Source organism: Amia ocellicauda, chromosome 10, assembly GCF_036373705.1.
Source record: "Amia ocellicauda isolate fAmiCal2 chromosome 10, fAmiCal2.hap1, whole genome shotgun sequence".
Taxonomy (NCBI): domain Eukaryota; kingdom Metazoa; phylum Chordata; class Actinopteri; order Amiiformes; family Amiidae; genus Amia; species Amia ocellicauda.
In genome coordinates this window covers 1026023-1045830 of record NC_089859.1, presented here as the reverse complement: position 1 = coordinate 1045830, position 19808 = coordinate 1026023, and the positions used below count along the sequence as shown (strand labels likewise).

The window sequence follows — 19808 nt, the reverse complement described above, 5'->3', positions numbered from 1 at the left end:
CTGTGTTAGTTCAAGCCCTGTGTGCCCAGATACATTACTAAAGTCATTCTGTATCATAGGATCTGCTTTTGCTCTCTACAGATCTTGTTATTGCTTACACAATTCATATATAAGGCATTAGGGCTGAGGTACAAACACGGCCACTAAGTCTGTGCAGAGTCTCCTTGAAGAAACAATTTCTGAAGATTTCCAAATGGGGCCATTTGCCAAGTGCAGTAATATAATATAACAAGGTCCTTCTAATGGGTCTTTTCGGCCCAGAGAGCAATCAGCAGAAAAACACTGCTCTGGTCTTCATGTCAACGGCCGCTTTTATTTTTTTCTGAGCAGAAAAAGAAGAAAAAATAATCTGAGCAGAAATAAATTGCTGGCTGCCCTGAGCAACTATGGAACAACTTCATCAAGAAATATTGAATTTCTACCTACTAGCTATTACCGAGTGTGTGCATTATGTGTTTAGAAACCATGGACGGATGTTCGACCAACTGCAACGGGAACGGAGAGTGCATCTCCGGCCACTGCCACTGCTTCACAGGGTTCCTCGGGCCCGACTGCGCAAAAGGTAAAGTGTTTCTCTTCACTCTTCGTACGAGTCGTTATCTCCCCATCTCTCTCTAGAACAGTTTACACTGCTGCTATAGCGAGTTGTCTGCAGGCAGGGTAAACACCTCGATACTTGCCACTGTGCCGGATGTTCAGCGCTCCCAAAACACCCCGTGTTATTCACAATTGTAAATACTTCTGTTTATTTGCCTTTAAATATTTGTTTGCAATCTAACATTTGTGACAGAACTCTGACTGTGATGTCTTCTTTCAACTCGGTTCAAGATCAAAACGCAGCTTTCGCCCAAAATGTCAAGTAAATCCTTCGGTGGAGTGTCTTTATTTTTGGCTGTTCACCCCCCTCTCTCATTTTAATTATAGGTATATATTTAAAGAAGAAAAAGGAGAAAGCACATGCAGAAATATAACTAAATTATTACAAATATTTTCCCATTTTGTTCTATACTTTCTCAGCAGCAAAATCCCTGCCTTTTTAAAATACATGAGCATAACTAAAAAGTTACGAGATTAATACAATTCCCAGAAAAGGTAAAAGGTTAAATAACTGATTGATAGTCACACACAGCATAACTCATGTCTATGGCTTAATGGCACCTGACATTTGATTTCACACTTTCCAAAGCAGTTTATGACCAGAACATGTTTAGATTCTTATTACAGGGTTGTAAAAGTCCCCTGCAGGAGACAAGATTATATTTTTTATCAAGTGCTTCTGTTTGCTCTAATCTAGTAGGATCTCACAATGTTGGTTCTGATGATATGTCAGCAGTGAATTCAAACAGATTCAAATAAATAATTTGACTGGCTTGTTCTGCAAGGAGGAACTAGAAAGAAATAATACCAAGAGAGTGTTGAGTTTATACAATCTCAATATTTAATAAATATTTTTTCCCCATGAAAAACAATGTTAAAAAAGGACAGAAGTGTTAAATGTGGAAGATCAAACTTTGCTATCAATAATACATGTCATTTTCCTCTCTGAATCTTACCCCTGAGAGCAATTAGCTCAAACTGGGACACACATTTACACAATAAAGGGATCTATGAAGGGATAAAAACATGTGTGGGTATAGCCTTACTACATTTAAAATATCTGCCAGCCATCTTTGGTTCTGCTCTGGAGTGGTTTAATACCTTAGTGACTCTAAAGTGTCTTGACTTGAAGCCTAAACGCCAATGCATCAGTCCTGTATTTATTTCCTGGGTTTTTGGTTCCATGAAACCTATTCTTCATCTATCACTTCTATCTGATTCCCACACCTTTTCTCTCTCTGCCTCAATCTCATCCCTCAGAATTATTGTAGCGAAGGTAATGTGCCCATTACTGGTCGCGATGCGGAGCTATGCCAGGGACGATATGGAGACTAATAGACCGTCAGAGATGTAAGTGCTCCTGCTAACAGAGAGCTTCTGTCTACAAGCTGGAAAGCTGAAAGGTTGCCGAGACCTTGTGTGTTTTTAAAGGACAAGAGGCAGGATGATATTATAGATGGGTAAAAAAAAAAAAACACAAAAAACAGTCTGCTTAATGCTCGACGAAATGTCTCTGAGCGCCTCGTTGCCGCGCGGTGCGTTATGCCCACTTCAGACCGCGAATCCAGGCGGCGTGCTGTCTTCTGGCACTTGGGTCTGAAATGACAATACTTAATCAGAATATTTATTTTATGTAACACTGCCTCTATTACCTTAAACTAATCCTTTTCAATTTAAGTGTCAGTTGGCGAATAGCAGACATCAAACACTCATGAGAGTGAAGGAGTTTTTTTCATCACGTTAAATTACTCCGAAAAATACTTTTGGGTACCAAGAGGTTATAGGTATTGATTACAAAAGAAATGCTCCCTTATTTATAGTTAATTACAACTACTTAAACATGTAATGTATTGCCTTTTGTGAAATAAGTGCTTTTATTTCCTTAATGTTTGAACATATGCATTTATTTAATTTATGTTTATGTCAAATCCTCAGCAAAACAGAAATATTCATATTAAAAATAGGTAAGCACTCTGTATACTAATATGAATGGTAAGACACCATGTATCTTCGAGTGTGTATATCATGCAATACAATCGTAGACGGTGACATTATTGTGGAGAGTTTGTTTTAATTTCTGTCGGATGAACACTGGAAAATATATGCGAATGACAGAGACATATTTTAAGATAGAATCCATTCAGTCATATATAGCGGCCAATTTGAACGCTGTGACCAAAACAAAGTCACAATTGAGTTATATCTCCATTTTCTCTAAATCAGTAGGGTTGTTCTGCTCCTAAATGCAATAATGTATGTTGTATATTAAGATATACCTTTGCACCTTTAGTAATACTTTAAATGCCTCTTGTGTGAACTCTGTTACCCTGAATAAGGGCTAAGAAATAACTAATAATATTAATAATAGTTCCCCATGGTATGTTCCTTTAGGTAATTTAACATTTACAATACAATGTGACCTTTAATAAATCAAAACACAGGACAAATCTCTCCCATCGTACGCTATCGTCAGTATCAATTCGTGTCGAGATGATTGGATAAGCCGGGCTGTATGGGCCGAGAGGTAAGTGCAGCATTTGTGTTGTTCAAATTCGATTTATCTTTTTCTAATGGAAAGTACACAAATTGACCTGATAATCCCCAGACTCCACGAGCTACATGGCTAAAGGCTAAAATCATGTGCATATGAATTGAACGGAGGACGCTAAAGACATCCAGTATCGTATAACATTGGCATCAAAGCTAACGTATCTGCATCTGCGGGATCTTGCCAGCGCTTATCAGTTTAATTCAGTGGGTAGAAAACAAACACTAGACAATAAATTACAGCGGAAAAGTAGTGATTAAAATAAACGATGGTATAGATACTGAGACAAATGAAAGAACTACAAAAAAAACAGAATAATCACTTGTTTTATTTAAATTTGTCCTGTAGCTGATTATTGGAGACGTTTATGAACATGATGTTCTAACAGGTACAGACGCCTGTTTAACAGCCTAAACAACCCTGATCATTATATGGTGTGATTCATTACCTCTATAAGCCTCACCACCAGCAATTTTTGTCAAACATGAATCTCTTAATGTTCTTAACTTCAGGCTTCCCATCATATGAGTACAGAACAAGGAGGGCCTAATTTAAGCCCAGTAAACGCGCTCAGCGGGGAATGTTATTAGAGCCAAATGAGTGATTAAGTTATTCAGTTGCAAGAGTCACACGGTACACATGTTTAGAAAACAAAGGGGCCCATTTATCCTTATTCGTGTGTTTGTTTGTTGTTGTTTATTATGCAGGAAGCATTAAGGCACGATTTCTGCATGCCAGGCTAGAGCGTATTTAATAAGGGAGTAGGGTGCGCGTCCCTGCGCTCAGAGCTCACTGTACAATTATTCCCGATGAATCCAATTAATGTGCTTTAATTTAAATTGGAAATAAGCAAATTACAACTGAGGACAAATACCGTCCCGGCAAAGGCACTCTCAGATTAAGGCAAAGTGGAAAGCCACAGAGAGCTGTGAGGACTGTTATAAATGTCATTAAGAGGAGTGTTAATTGCATTGTGGCTTTACAGTTGTATAGCTTATTCACATATTAGCACACTTTTATCATATTTTTGTATTTTGTTTTGTTTTCATTGGCTGTGAACTTGCAAACATATGTTATGCAGCCTGTTTGAGATAGCTCACTTTAACAATAACATTAAAACAGAAAATAACATTAACTAAGAACAAAATCAGGTGAACTCTGATACATTTATCATCAAATCTTTGCACATTTAAACAGTTTGTTTTCCCCTGTACCCTGATTTTACTGTGGCTTCCTATTGTTGTAATATATCTGTACACTGTGCTGTACTTTCTAAGGAAAATTGGCCTGGATAAGTGTACCTTAGGGTAACGATGGCTGGGGTCAGAGTTTGGATGAAATTCGAGGCAGAGGAGAAGTTCTGACCCCACTATTGACATAAGAGCCCTTGTTTAGTATCTTAATACACATTCACTTGGACTATTCACTCTAGTCTTTAGTGATGGAAATATTGAAAAGGGTTTACTGTGTATATTCACTCTGTAGTTACTGTTGGATTAATAATCAGATCTGAAATAAAGGATAAAAAACCTGATCATTTCAAAGCGTATTGCTTCGGTGGAAAGATCCCAGTTGAGGCTGTAGGCGATGGAGTAGAAGTTTCTCTGGTCATTAGCACCACTGCATCTTGAGATTTCTTTGAGTTCGTTCCATGAGCTATTTTAAGATCAAAACAGTACAAAGGCAGAGATTAGAAGTAACAGGTTTAATTGGGATTGGAACAAGAAAGGTTTGTTTTTAAAATAAATGTACTTTGAACCTTTAAAGAAAAGAAAGGAAGCAGGGAGTGTCTTCTGTTTAAATTGCATTATACTGGCAATTTCCATATATTACCAAGGCAGGGAGCTAATTTAAATGGGAGCTTTAAGTAAGTGATCAGCACAAACTCTCCAGGGTCTAAAATGATGCCGTGCAGTGGAGGATGAGCAGACACATTTATAGATATTATATTTGTGTTTGTGTGTGTTTGAGTCTAATGAGAAGCAAACGATTTAAATGATTATTACTGTGAAGTCATGTAGAAGATACCCTTACATGGATTAACAAACACAAACCCAAAACATTCAGTATTTCAAGGGGCAACATCACGTTCACATTTTCTCCACACATGACGGTGAACGCTGAAGCAGAACAGTATATATCAGACATCGACGTGTTCTGAAAATATGAGTCTTAAGGAGCAATTGAAAGGCAGGGGGACATCTTCCAAATCTAACAGGCAGCCTAATCTACCACAGAGAGGAGAGAGATTGATCAGGGACAGCTGATGTCAGGCATGATTAATCAACCTTTAGAAGAGGAGCAGAGAGGGGATGTAGGGAGAGACAGGGGACTGGGGGTTACGAGAGGGTGTATTTCTGTGCAGGGCTTGAAATAAAGGAGTAACGCGTGGAAGGGGAGACAGAAAAGATAAGGCTCTGGAAACTAAGGAAGGAGACTGCAGTAGCCCTTGAAAAGGTCAAGGGCCCGGCCTACAGGCTCCGCGAGAGGATGCTGAAAGAGAAGGATAAGAAGAAAAAGGAGAGAGAAATGGCACGAATGAAGCTATAGCTAAAGATGAATCTCAAGGGTGACACCAAGGTTTTTGGTGGCGTGGGCAGGGGGAATGCAGAGAGGAAGGTTAGTGGAGGGAGAGGAAGAAGGCAAAGTAAATAACGTTCATGTTCTTACAGCGTTTTTGTTGTTGTTGCTTTGCTTTGTCTGATTTTGGGCGATTCATTCAATATCTATTTCTGCTTTGCTTAAATCGCATTACCATTCTAACTGAAATTAGCTTGATCATCCTTTAAAATCATGTTAGCAGATTTTCAAAAGCATTTGAGGCAATAGTACACCCCCTCCAGAGCAGTGTGTTTGTCTTGCTAAAATGGTTGACACCAGGTGTGATTTGTGCATTTATTTTTTAAATATACCTGTTTCTCTAAAAACAAAGCTGATGCGTGTGAAAGTAGATGTTAGGAAGCCACCTGGGCATAACAAATGGTCAGTGAAGGTCGACCACTATCCATCCATTTTTAAATTCATTTTATGTATATTATACTGAGCAGAGCATCAAATTGTAGTCCTGAAACTTGGCCTGCTTATGCGTAGTTATGTATCTATTTATATTTTTACTGAGTTTCATGAACATCAATTTTCATGCTACTTTCCGAAGAAACCCCCGGGGGCATCGTCTGAATGTGTGTGTGCCACGCCGTTGCTTGAGTTCAGCTCAGTGGCCACTTGAGCAGATTGAAATACTCGGCAAATTGACTGGATTTCATGGGCCACCTTTTGGAGGGCAGGCGGAGGCTTAGCTTGATGCTTTCTGTGGCTCTCATACAGTCCCATCAAGACTGGGAGAGCTGTTGGGATGATGTGCATTGATTCTTTTTAACTCACTTCTTTCCTGTGTGTCCATGAATGCCAGTTCTGCATAATTTAATACGTTATAACTGTGTAAACTGACGCCAGGTAAAAGTTAAATGGTTATTATCCATGCTGATTTAATTCACCACCAATGCAGATGTTTGGAAAGAGGTTTTGCCCGAAGTGGGCAGGCAAAAGAAAACAGAGCAAATATAGCACTAAACAATAGGACCAGACAGACCTGCAGTGTCAGGAAGACCCAGGTGTCCAGTGACATGCCAGCGAGGGTTGATAGTGACCCTGGCAGATTCCTGACTCCTGCAGATTCCTGCCCGGTCCTGTGCAGCGGCAACGGGGAGTACGAGAAGGGCCACTGCCTGTGTCACCCAGGCTGGAAGGGCCCCGAGTGCGACATCCAGGAGGACCAGTGTGTAGACCCCACCTGCTCCAACCATGGCAGCTGTGTCAAGGGGCTGTGCGTCTGCATCCCCAGCTACAAGGGCCACAACTGCGAGCAAGGTAAGGTCGACTTCACTTTATTCAGCGCTGCTGTGTGTGTGTGTGTGTGTGTGTGTGTGTGTGTGTGTGTGTTTGTGTGTATTGATCAGCTTTTCCTAAACTGCCGACCTCTGAATATCAGTGGTTGCCAAACACTGGTCTGCAGACGTTTGCCTGTCCATTGTGTGGCAAACTCCCCCCAGTGGGCTGAAGAGGCGTCCCCCAAAGGACCGAGGGGTGACAAGGACAAGGACTTTCTGATCTCCTTTGCTCCTGTTATGCTGCCAGGAGAAGACAAAGCTTTGGCCCCCAGAGATTTATTCCCCCGTATTTATTCTCTTGTATTTTTCCATCACCCTACTCTGTTGTCTTGCCAGGATAGATATTATGTAATAAACAGAAAAAGCACATTTTTAAAATGATGTAGATTTGATCGTTGTTGAGCTATATTTATGTATACTTTTAATTAATTGGTATTGTGGTTATCAATCTCAATTTTGAGTTCACTTTATATCAATCAATCAAGCGATCAATCTTTATTTGGTATAACGCCCAACACAGAGCTTGTGTTATTAACACAGAAAGTAAAGTGAACCATAAGGCATGCATGAGAGAAGAACAGAAACTCAGGATGACAGACTATTATACGGGAGAATAAATCTCTGGGGACCAAAGCTTTGTCTTCTCCTGGCAGCATAACAGGAGCAAAGGAGATCAGAAAGTCCTTGTCCTTGTCACCCCTCGGTCCTTTGGGGGACGCCTCTTCAGCCCACTGGGGGGAGTTTGCCTCATTAGCCCTCGGGGGAGGGGGGGCAGTGCACAGTGTGAATTCTAATGGACGAGAAACACGGTGCTGACCTTCAAAATTCAAATCCTTTCAGACCATCCTGCTAACGTTCTCACCTCATGAAGTCCTCACTGTGGAGAGGTGCTGATATAAAGCTGATGCCTGCAATGCGATTCTGCTCCAGTTTGAATATTGTTGTAAAGAGTGTCAAGGTCCCTTTTAATCACTAGCCTCAGACTTCGCTCCTGGAGGGCCGTAGTATCTTCTGATTTCCTTTCCAACCTGAGTTACTTCATGAATCCAGTTTGTTAAGCAATTAGACACATGTAACCTTGCATTCAGACCTTTTACAGGCTCATTCAAGGTGGTACTACCAGAAAAGTTCCATTCCAGTTAATCAGCTAATGGGTGCCAATTACAGTAAGAATGGCGATGGAACTGGTCGGCACAAAAGCTAGATCACCCGACAAGTGAGACCCTTGCTTTTAACTGTCGTGGGAAATAGTGCTGTCCTGGGTGTATGTCTTCATCTGTCTGTCTCCGCAGTGGACTGCCTGGACCCCTCATGCTCGGGCCATGGCGTGTGTGTGAAGGGGGAGTGTCTGTGCTCGCCGGGCTGGGGGGGCATGAGCTGTGAGAGCCCCCTGCCGTCCTGTCAGGAGCAGTGCTCGGGCCACGGGACGTACCTGCCAGAGACGGGCAGCTGCACCTGCGACTCCAGCTGGACCGGCTCCGACTGCTCCACCGGTGAGGCACAGCTACACTCATGCTTCAGCAACTTCACAAGCGCATAGCGTAGCCCTCTGACACCAGGGCACGGCCAGTCAGTGAGACATGAGAGGAATTTTAAAAATATGGTTAAATATGGCCTGATGATACAAGGAGATAAAGTTAAGTGGATTATTAGAGTTATCAAGATAGTACACAATCCTGGACGCATATTTCTGTATCCTGGAAATATTGGAAATGAACCAGTGTAATAAAAGATTGCAATTCAGAGACCTCCCTTAGAAAGATTGATATTAGAAAGTTTGCCACACTTGCCATACTGTAAAAAACGATATACCGGTATTCATTTACGGACCGGTTTGGACTTTTACTATACCTTCATATCAGTATTTTAAAGTTTTGAATAATTTACTATTTACTGTGTCATTGAGTCATAGCATTCAGCTACCAGTAAACTGGATCGTGTTTGCTTGCTGCGCGGCTGCTTGAGCCTGCGCTGTCTGACCTGAGACGCATCTGATCAAAAAACGCCGATAGTGTTCGTGTACCGCAAATTTCCACAGATCTGCGCAGATCTGCACAGCTCCACCAATTGGATAGGTTGCATCCTGCACATGTGCACAGAACTGCGCAAATCTGCGCAAAAACTTTCTTCACAATCCCTGCAGAAATCGATGTAATTGGATGATTTATTTTTATATTTTAGTTATTTTAAAAAATAGAATTGCCAATCATTTAAGTAACAACTTAATTATTGTGCATCATAGATTTACATTCAATTTTTAAAAATAATTGATGTAATTATTTAATAAAGCATTGACAAGTGTCGATCTAGATTTCTATATCTATGGTTTTGACAGGGCTGTTCACAGCTTCACTGTATAATGAAAGTTGACATTCGTCTCCACTAACAAGGGGGCAGCAGTAGTTTTCATTCAGCTCAACACGTCCCTCTTGATTTCTGCATAATCTCTTGTCTCGCAGCCACAGCTCGCCTCCCGCAGCAGCGTCTCAGAGCTGCGCTGCGCTGCGCGATTGTGCGCAGATTTCTGTGGCTGGAATCTTAGTGGCGACACGCAGAAGCACTGCAGGAACACGCGTGTCTGAGTCTCTGCGCAGATCTGCGCAGATCTGCGCTTCTCGAACGCGACCCTTGTTGTGGAATGAACGTGCCAGATATCTACAGTAATTCCATGTGTATTGCGTGTTGGACTCCTATTGCATTGCACTATCCTGTTGTTTTTAGTCAGCGTGGTGGGGGAGGTATGAGTAAAATCTTGGAATAGCCTCTAGGCAAAAAAAAAAAAATAAGCATTGTTTTCTCAGAAACTGTGATTACACATCTGTCAGTGGCACCTTAAAGAGAAAAAAAACTTAATTCACAGCTCACTTCCAGCACATCTTGTGATAATTTCCTTTACATGCTGAGTGTAAATGTGATTTTGCCTGGTGACTGCAGAAGTACGAACAGCGTGTTTGTGTTGCTTCGTGCCACAATGCCATCCCCCGCAGGACCCGGGCCTGCGCGGCGCCGCTTCGTTCGTTCAGGTGGTTGTTGGGTCACAGGGATGGATAGACATACCCATTTAGTGCAGTGTGGCGTTGTTGTCACTTTCAATAAATGTGTCGGCAAAGAATAAATACATATATAAATAAATACATGCATAGTGCCTGTAGAAAGTGTACAGCTTTTTGTTGTGTTAGTGCCTTGGGTTTCATGCATTTAAACGTGGACTGTTTTCCACACACCAGACTCGATATTGTGAAAAACTTAAAATCGTATGGTAGGATATATGAAAAACAACAAAACAACGAGTTGACTGCATTAAAAAGGCAACCAAAAGAGGGCACTGTACATACACACAAAGTTATAAATATGATTTATGATTACTGTAATTTCAGATGGAAATCTTTCATGGGGAGTTCATGCAAACAGTTGCCAATTTCTACATCCGACAGAATCGCTGAGAAACGTTGGTGCAAGAATACAACCCCCGCACACTTTGAAGATCCAAGTTTCCTTATTTATTTTATTCGTATTATTGGTGACTGGCCATACTTTACCCAACTTTAAAATATAACATTGTTTTGGAAGTGTTTAATTCGATATATAATGTATTATTTTGTATGGATTCTGAACATACAGTCTGGGGTCTAAAGGAGTAAATGCATCTTCATTTAAAAAGAAAAACATAATTAACACAAATCTCAAATTAAACAGATAAATAGGAGCAAAGAAAACTTCATTAAGAAATAATAGGTACAATAAAGAGAAGAGAGGCTCACAAAACCATCTCCTGGCCTGTTTTTATCAAAGGCAGGATTTATTGTAGCTCTGGGCCAAGTGTAAACAATGTTTGCCATCATCAGAGAGTTTATTGATAGTGCCGGGATAAAAAGAGTAGGCAACTAAATGCTAATACTTAATATTAGAGCAGTGTCTGTAGATTAGAATATACACTGTTTGAAATATGTGGCAATTATGTAGCAATAATTAGTTAACATTGTATTTTAAATTATTCCTTCACAATGGTGTGTGTGTGTTTATATTCCATATGCCTGGTATGGAGGTAATATAGGAGGTAATAAAGTACAGTTTTCTTTTATGACAGAAATATGCCTTCCATAAAAGTAGAAATAATAGCCAGGAATAAACCCCTCGTTCCCGTGTTCGCCAGCGCTGCAGGGAAACAGTGCTCACAAACAGCAGGTTTCTTTTTGGCTCCATGCTGAGTCGAGCCTCACGGAAGACAGTTGATAATGATATTAGTTATATAGTAATGATATGCGCCATGAATGCATAATAATACCTGCGTTCAGCTGTTTCTGTGCCCAGTGACAGTAAACACACGCAGGGAGCCGTTTCTTACCTTTAATGTTAACTCTCTGTACCGTGAACAAAATGACAGATGTAAGTTGGATGTTTAGTGTGGGTGGTTGTTGCGGCAACATGTATGTTTTGATCTTTTATTTTTTAACACATTGTGCTCGAAACAGGTGGCAACAGTTTCAGACGGTATGCTACGCTCGAGGTCCTGAATCCTGCTTTCTCACCTCCCAACAGATCAGTTGTGCAGCGTTATATTATTATTGATTATCTCACGATTCTAAAAGTAATAATTACAATGCAGTGTACAAGACACAACTAATACATTACAGATGGGAGTTGGTGATTCAAATAAAAAGTTTGCAAGTTCTGGCAATGGTTGAGACCCCTAGATACTCTGGGTCTCAACTGGACTCATGGATTACAAACCAGAGTCATCACTATATTCGACGGATACATCCTCACAGATTAATTTCTGGAATAGAAAGCTTCCCAAGTGTCTCTCAAAGAACTCTGTTGGGAGACTCTGAAATCCTCTAAGTTTACATGTATAGTAAAAACAAAATCTCACAATTTAAGTGGAGACCCCTGGTGGCGTATATCTGGGAGTGTGTTTGACATGACCCATGTGCACACACGTGCTCGATTATCCCGCTCTTGGTTCATTTCCGCGGAGAGAGAAAGTAACACGCAGCTGAGCTTTGAGGAGATGCAATGAATCATAATATTGCAACTCCAAACCTGCGTGGCTCTTCTGCCTCCTAATGACTTGTGCATCGAACCCTCTGAAGGATCATTCATTTCGCAGTTTGCTGTTGTGAGAACAAAACTCAATAGCTCATATTATATTGAGCAAAACGTCAGAAGAAATTTTACAAATTGGGGTGCGGAGCCCAGCAGTGAAAATACCTCAGTTATAAACACAAATATTGATGCACGCTGAAAGTGGCATGTAGCAACACGCATCTGTGTGGAAAAGGCCTCACAGTTGTCAGGGATGCATTTAATTTCCTCTGATTAAATGTGCCACTCTGTATTTACTAAAAGGATTTTAATCAAAGAACATGAAATCTCCCCTCAGCACAATGGGAGAAGACAGACTGTTTTGGACACTCATGTTGAATGTGGTCTGGCATATACCGCACTTTCTTCTTATCTTAAGTAGCGTGGCTTTTTCAGAGTAAAAAGTGTGATTTTCACCAGCCCCAATTACATGCCAGGCTTGATAATTAGATCATGTCATGTGCACACATTTGAAATGAAAGAACCATGCTGTGATTAAGGGTGATGTCTTAATTTAGTTAAAGCAGTTTTTGACATGAAGACCAGTTTCATTTGCCCTGGCAGACACCACGATTCCAGTTTAATTGCTCTGGTGCCCTACATGTGCAGTGTTGATAGTAACAGTAATGTCATTTGATTGCACGATTATTATGCACAGTTTTGCTCATATTGTTTACAACCAGACCATGCATTACTTCATATATAAAATCACGTCTGAAAATGTCCATGATGTATATTAAAGTATAGGTATTAAATGTATGTGTGTGAAGTATTGACTAGACAATGTTAGCTATGCAATTAGGAATTCAAGTTTAATTTTAGTAACTTATAAGCATACAATACACAGCCCTCTAATTTGATTTTTAAGTAAGCTTTGTGCAATTTGAAAGTCCTAATTAATGCTCTGTACAGTATGAATAATTAGCTTCCCTCTGGAAATGAACTTCAAACGCTTAGACTGATCAGTAGGTTTGTCATTTTCAAAACAAGTTCAGTTCAATCTGGTCCACCACAGGACTTTTTAAGTTCGTCTAAGTTGCAAAAGCCTAAGGGTGTTTAGCTGAGGTTTTTTTGTCATAGATTTATGTGATTTACCGTATAGGGGTAGAGAACTGTAGGAGGTGTGAAAAGATTTGGTGTGAAAGTAAGAAATGCATGAATCAGGAGGATTTAAAGGCAAGTCAGGGGACAATTTCATTGGAAACTGTCTTCCCAAGCTGAAGTATCATCCTAGCAGAGAGAAAAGTATATATTAATCACATCAGTTAATGCAAAATGAAAAATAGTCCAGTCTTGTTGCAGGACCACAGCCGTAATGTAATTTTAAAAAGTCATGGTGATCTGTGCAATTTTAATGTAGTTATTAACAGCAATGTATATTTAAATTGAAATAACTTTTTATTGCATTTGGATAAGTGGCTTTTGAGCGCCCGCAGCATTTCTCTTACCCGACTGTCGGATGATATGAACTTTCAATTTTCATGGAAATTATTCATTGTATATTATTAAAAAAATCTGAATATCAAAACTTTGAATAGTGTAGTGTGAGGTGCCGGTACCTGCTGCACCCAGCTGAAGTTGAAATATAGACCCAAAATATTAATAAAATGTTTCCGTTTTCAGACTTTTTTTTTCTCAGCTTATTCTATTTTATGGTTAGGTACCCTAGGCTTACAAAGCATTAAACGGAAAGGGAAGATTTAACTTTAATATTCCTTTAACATTTTTAATCTATGCTGGCATTTGAAGTTATAAGAAATCTCCACCTCAGGTTAGACTGGCCCGGAATTGGGAAGTTAATGATTTTATAGACGCCTGTATTAATCATGGGGGGGGTAAAGGGAGTGGCTGGAATTCTGCCTTTTCTCATTTATTGTGCACAACCTTACAATACTTAATTTTAATAAATCCTTTCTTTCCTTTCTGGGGAGTGAATAATGGCATGTCAACAATACAATTACAGTCGCTGTAGATGACACTGGGTGTTTCTACTCAGCTGCTAGCAGCCCTGTTTGTTGACATGGGCTACGTTCAGCTTGTTCAATATGTTAGCGGTGTCTCTGAGAGTAGACCGAAAAGAGGAAACGGGGCCAGGCTCAGTGGAAGGAGAATGGAGAGCTCGAAGCAGCCTTTTTTTTAATATTGACTTTCTCTGGTCTGTGTAGAGAAAGTGCTGCTCTAAGATGATACCAAAACAAAGGCTTCATATTGTTCTTTATTTCAGCTCCACCTTTGAGTTCCCGCTCTTGGAATCTATGCAGATTTACAGTAACATTGACTGACAGGAAATAAACATTTGCAGCAGACTATTATTCGTGTGCTTTGTTTTGATCTTAAAAAAATACAAAAAAAAAGTTTTTGTATAAATATAATATACATATATATTCAGAAATTAGCATAACATGTTTTGAATGCAGGACCTAAAGCGTAATAACAGTTACCACAAACCAGTTGTTTTGCTGTTCTTTTACAGTAGTACATATGAGGTTGTTTATCTGAAGCTGCAGGGAGAGTGCGTCAGCAAACCCTCTCCACAGTGCAGCGGCAGAGAGGACAGGAAGTTCTTCACTAGGATCATGTTTGTCCAATTGTACGTGAAAACGTCCTGATCTTAGGTTCACCCCCCACATGTGTCGACCACATTCACACACCCTAGAGATGCATGCAAGTCATATTAGTATATTCACATGGTTTCGCCCTTGTTTTCCAGCTTTGCACACACTTCCCTTTCCAGTCAATTAGAGCTAAAATGTTTCAGTTGATAGTTGACCTGTGCCTTCCCGCTGGCCAGAATTACTCTGCCCACCCTGTATTCCAGATTGACCATTACAGACCCACTGTAATATCTTACTAATACCAACACCTCGGATCTCTAATACAATGTAAACTGGACCAGGATAGCTGGCATCTCAGGTCTTCTATTCAACTACAATGTCTGTAAATCTCAATTACTGCACTCTAATATAATCCTGTTTTCCTCATACCTGTGTGTGTCTGCAGTCCCCAACTTTAAAAATATAAAACAATATACTTTTCTTGAAGTAGCTTCCATTTAGCCTCTTATATGCGATGGATTAGTACTGTATTTCCCAGCGTCTGAGAGAAGAATTCACCTAAAATGTTCCCAATAACCAAAACGCTAGGAAACCCCCAAAGAAAGACTCAAGTATATGTGTTGTGTTTATCCTTCCTAGTCCTTTCACACAATGAGCACAACAACCACCTGAACATAACAACCACCACCTAGCACATTCAGAGTGTGTTTTCAGATTCAGTCTCGAAATGAAAACGTAGGAGTGAGGAATAAAACTCCTCAGGATTGTTGATCGGGAAGCTCAACCGTCGCTCAACTCTCCGTCCCGATGTCTCTCTGTTCTCCACTGACCGCTGCCGTACTGTCCGCCTGCTGTCCCTGCAGAACTGTGCCCGGTGAGCTGTGGCAGTCACGGCACGTGCACGGCGGGGGAGTGTCGGTGTGAGGACGGCTGGGAGGGATCCACCTGCGACCAGCGCGCCTGCCACCCCCGCTGCGAGGAGCACGGCCAGTGCAAGGACGGGAAGTGCGAGTGCAGCCCGGGCTGGGAAGGGGAACACTGCACCATCGGTGAGTCATCCGTCCGACACTCGTTCGAGGTCCAGCGCTGAGTCATGCCTGAGCTCCAGGCATCTCACTCATCGCAGGAGAGCAGGCATCCCGAGACAACGCGTTATAGACACTGTAGAAAAAACTAAACACTACCTGTGACTCAATCGGATTGTAATGAATGGTTTTAATGCGGTCATCTGCCGGGTTAGGATCGTCACAACATATCCGTCACGAAGGCAGCGAAGAGGACGGTCTGTAGAGAGTTGGCCGGCAGGATGCAGTGTTTTATAAACCTGCGAGAAAGTGTAGCGTCTGGGAGTATAGGAAGAACGCCACAGTGAAGTATTGAGCTCTGTAATTAGCCAACAGCTCATCAGATTCGACCTTTAATTATAAATCAGTAAGCTAATGTTCATTGTCTTTCATACGATGTGTAGAACAGTTCATTTAACATTCTCTCAGACATCTGAAAGTCAGTTGTAAGTATCTTCTTCCCCCCACAGTGGTTAGGGGGGTCAGCGTGTTATTAAGAGTCTCTGTCTTCAACTATATCAGCTCCAGCGACACTGATTGAATTTGTTGAGTTTCAAATACACTTTACTTTCCCTCGGCCAGCGAGAGTCAGATGCCCTGAGTGGATCCGTGTCCTGAATCGAACCGTTTGTGCGTTTTCTTTTTTTTCCCCCGAGCCCAGTCAATGTCATGTCGCGGCAGACGCACCGTGATCAATGGGAAGTCACTCTGGATGCGCTGATTAATGACCGCTTTTTCAAGTTACATTTTGAGGTTTTTATCAGATTTACATCAGCCGAGCCTCTCAAACAGTTATTACCAAAGGAGCCAATTGACTGCTTATCCAGTCGGTGCTGGCAAGTACCTCTGCACATGTGAAAACCAGTAGGGCAGAGTTGACGGGGTTGCCAGTTGACCAGATGCACATTTTAATATGAGCACAATCAAAACGATTGGTCCCTCAGAAGAAATTGGGCAGAGGAATCATAATTTTCTTCTTAGCATTAAAGCTGGGACATTTTTTAAAAAGCACTTCTTTGGAAATATCTAGTAAAACAGTCCATCACTAGATTATACCTCTGTGAATTCTTCAGATGCATATGTATCTAAAAAATGATATATACCCATATTCTAATGTTGTTCTTTCTTCCCTTGACAGCCCACTACTTGGATGTAGTTGTGAAAGGTATGTTGTATTCTTCTGGTCTGTGCATGGCATTTAAAACATCTGGGAAATGTCAGTGAGGGCTTCAGTGAATGACAGGTCCAGAATTAACTAGAGAAGTGTGTTTCCTGGTTTGTGTAGTTCTTTATGTATGCATTGTTGCTGTTTTAAGTATAGTATTCCATTTAATCTTTGCTGTGTAAGGCAATCTATCAATTGCTTTGGAGACAATAAGACCTATAAAATACACTGATCTTAATGAAAGCTAACTTTGACTTAACGATCAATGCTCCTCTTTAATGTGGAGTCTGACAGGCTTTCACTCTGTTGTGAAATAAAAGGCTGGCCTTGAAACGATTGTGTTTGAACTCAGAAGTGCCCAGCTGTTGTAAATCACAGCTGGACACCTGAGCCCAGATGCTGTTGTGCTTTCTAACGGACCTATGTTACAGACGGCTGTCCCGGCCTGTGCAACGGCAACGGGAGATGCACGCTGGAGCAGAACGGGTGGCACTGCGTATGCCAGGCCGGCTGGAGCGGCATGGGCTGCAGCGTGGTCATGGAGATGGTGTGCGATGACAACACAGACAATGACGGAGGTAAAGTCCCGGAGAAAAGCTGCTTCCTTCCCCCGTCTGTAAAGCACAATGGATGTGTGGTTCAGTCTTTTCAGCTGGAGAGATACAGTAGCGGAACAATGAAGGAAAATTCTCCAACTTTGTTGGCATTTCTCCACTTTCATCAGTCTCTTCACAATGTAGGTTAAAGTGTTTGACGGTTGTCCGTCCCACTGAGTTACGGTGACACAAATGGGTTCTCAGAAAATAAAAGCAGTCATACCCAGGCAGTGAAAGCCAATCAAGGGATGAGTGGTCCAATTTCAAAATGGTGTTTTACTGATTACAAGGCGCATTTGCAGACTTTTCACATTTTTGTTCGTGATGACCGTTTTATGAAAGCCATTGCAGAAACTCAGAGAAACTGAATTTCAATCAATAAGAAAGGGAAGTATTGAGAGGAAGGTATTGAATTGTTTCCTTCAAGTAGAAAACTAAATCTCTCCCACAGTGACCTCTTAGTGCATTTTAGAAGTTTTAATCAATCTAGCTTCTACACAGTGAGAACCGGATATACATACAATAATACAAACATAATGCCAGTGTATTAAGACAAAACATAACAGTGATGCAAAACAATACCATAGCGCAACATTACTCCAAGTGTTCGGCACGGGAAGAGCTATCCCTGGTAGATACCAAGCACAGCTTCTGAAATATGGGTATATTAAGCATTTTTCTTATCTGGAAAGTGTTGAACGAAATTAAGTGGATGGCCAAATCGGCACTTTATTACTCCTCGATATGCTCAACAAATTTACTTCTCAATTACGGACCAGTTCAGAAACCATCCCCTGACACCACATAAAAGCCAGCGCTTAACGAGAGCACATGCACAGCCCTCCCCCCGTCTGTCTCGTTAACAGGGAGGCAGAAGGCGTCTGGATTGTTCCGGTTTAAATCCCATTTGTTCTGATGTGACGATCGTGGCTGAGAACCCAGAGGAAGTGCTGAACCGGCCTTTCCATCCCCGTGGGTTAACAGTGGCTCAGTCTCAGTGGCTTCGCTGGCCTCGAACTCCTTCGGAAATTCAGCGGGGCAATGCTGAACTCCTTCCGTCTGGGTTCACTGGCCTGTCAGTATCCACTCCAGCCCGTGAGAGAACAGGGGCACTAGTGGGGACTGAGGGAACTCCAGTTTATTCCAATTCTCCCTCCATAACTTTGGATTTGACACTTTTTCACAGCCATCCCAAACTGGGCACAAGGAAGAGATGAGAAACATGATGCTGGATTGCCTGTGAACTTATTACACAGTGTGGAACTTGTTAATTAGTCAAATACCCTGAGTTGGATAAGGTGATGGATGTGTTTGCGTTGTTGATGTCTGAGGAAAACATAAGGTGCTCGCCTGCAAGTTGTGTCTAAAATACTCGCCAGACTAGACTCGGTGGTGTCGAGTGAAGACATGCTGTTTGAATCTCATACCATGGCTTGTAAACACTTATTATAGGATTCATACAGAAATAGCTTCTTTGAAACATTTTGACACTTTAAACACGTTTATTTTTTCATTCTGTTCTGTTTGAAGAAACATTTTTAATTTGCTTTACAAGAACTTTCATCCACATCTGTTGAGATACTGGTTTATAAAGCTCCTTTAACAGAATTACAACATTATCATAAATCTACAAAACAATTCTAGTAGATTATATACTCTTAGCAGTATTCCTAACTCCTCAAATATTATGTGAGCCTGGAGTCCTTTCATACTGTATCTGGTATGTTGTGCCATTTTGCATTGTTGTGTGAGTGGCCCATGTCCCTTTTCCTCCTACACTTATCAATTTTGATTGTCTGATCTGTCAATCCTGATGGATGTTCATTTTAATCAGACTGTAAGCATGCATGATGCAAGAGAAATGTAAAAAACATAACAAAACACGTGTTTGCTTGTAAACGAGCAGGCTGCTTCCTGGCCATTTTGCAGGAACACCAGAGAGCTCAGTGTTTTAAATAAACTCCAGCCTCTTTGTGGAACAGTGTCAGAAGTGCTTTAAATAGACTATTTATCATTTTCAAGATGCATTGCTAGCCTGGGGTTAGGTGCCATATCTGACAAAAGCCTTTACTTCCCCCTCTCCTCCGATCCTCCAGAGTTGGCAATTCTCAGGAAGAACCGGAGAGACCTTCTGGAGCAGATGAAAGTCTTTAATCACCAACTTTATCAGAGAAAATGATTCTGTCAGAGAATACTGCACAAAACAGTTTTTTCATTGTTATTTTTCAGTTTCCTCGTTGCGCTCTGTGTAAGCTGGTATGCTTTGTTCCACAGGGATATTGAAAAGGCTCGGTAGCAGATTTTAGGATTA

General features: G+C 41.1%; 1 protein-coding gene across 1 annotated transcript in view; it reads left to right on the top strand.

The window, feature by feature from the left end:
• tenm1 (teneurin transmembrane protein 1) overlaps nt 1–19808 on the top strand; it is a 125903-nt gene that overhangs the window by 35359 nt on the left and 70736 nt on the right. The window contains exons 6-11 of the mRNA XM_066714683.1: nt 461–562; nt 6818–7012; nt 8325–8525; nt 15536–15721; nt 16875–16901; nt 17333–17479. Coding sequence (XP_066570780.1) covers nt 461–562; nt 6818–7012; nt 8325–8525; nt 15536–15721; nt 16875–16901; nt 17333–17479 — 858 coding nt within the window. The remainder of the gene's footprint in view (nt 1–460; nt 563–6817; nt 7013–8324; nt 8526–15535; nt 15722–16874; nt 16902–17332; nt 17480–19808) is intronic.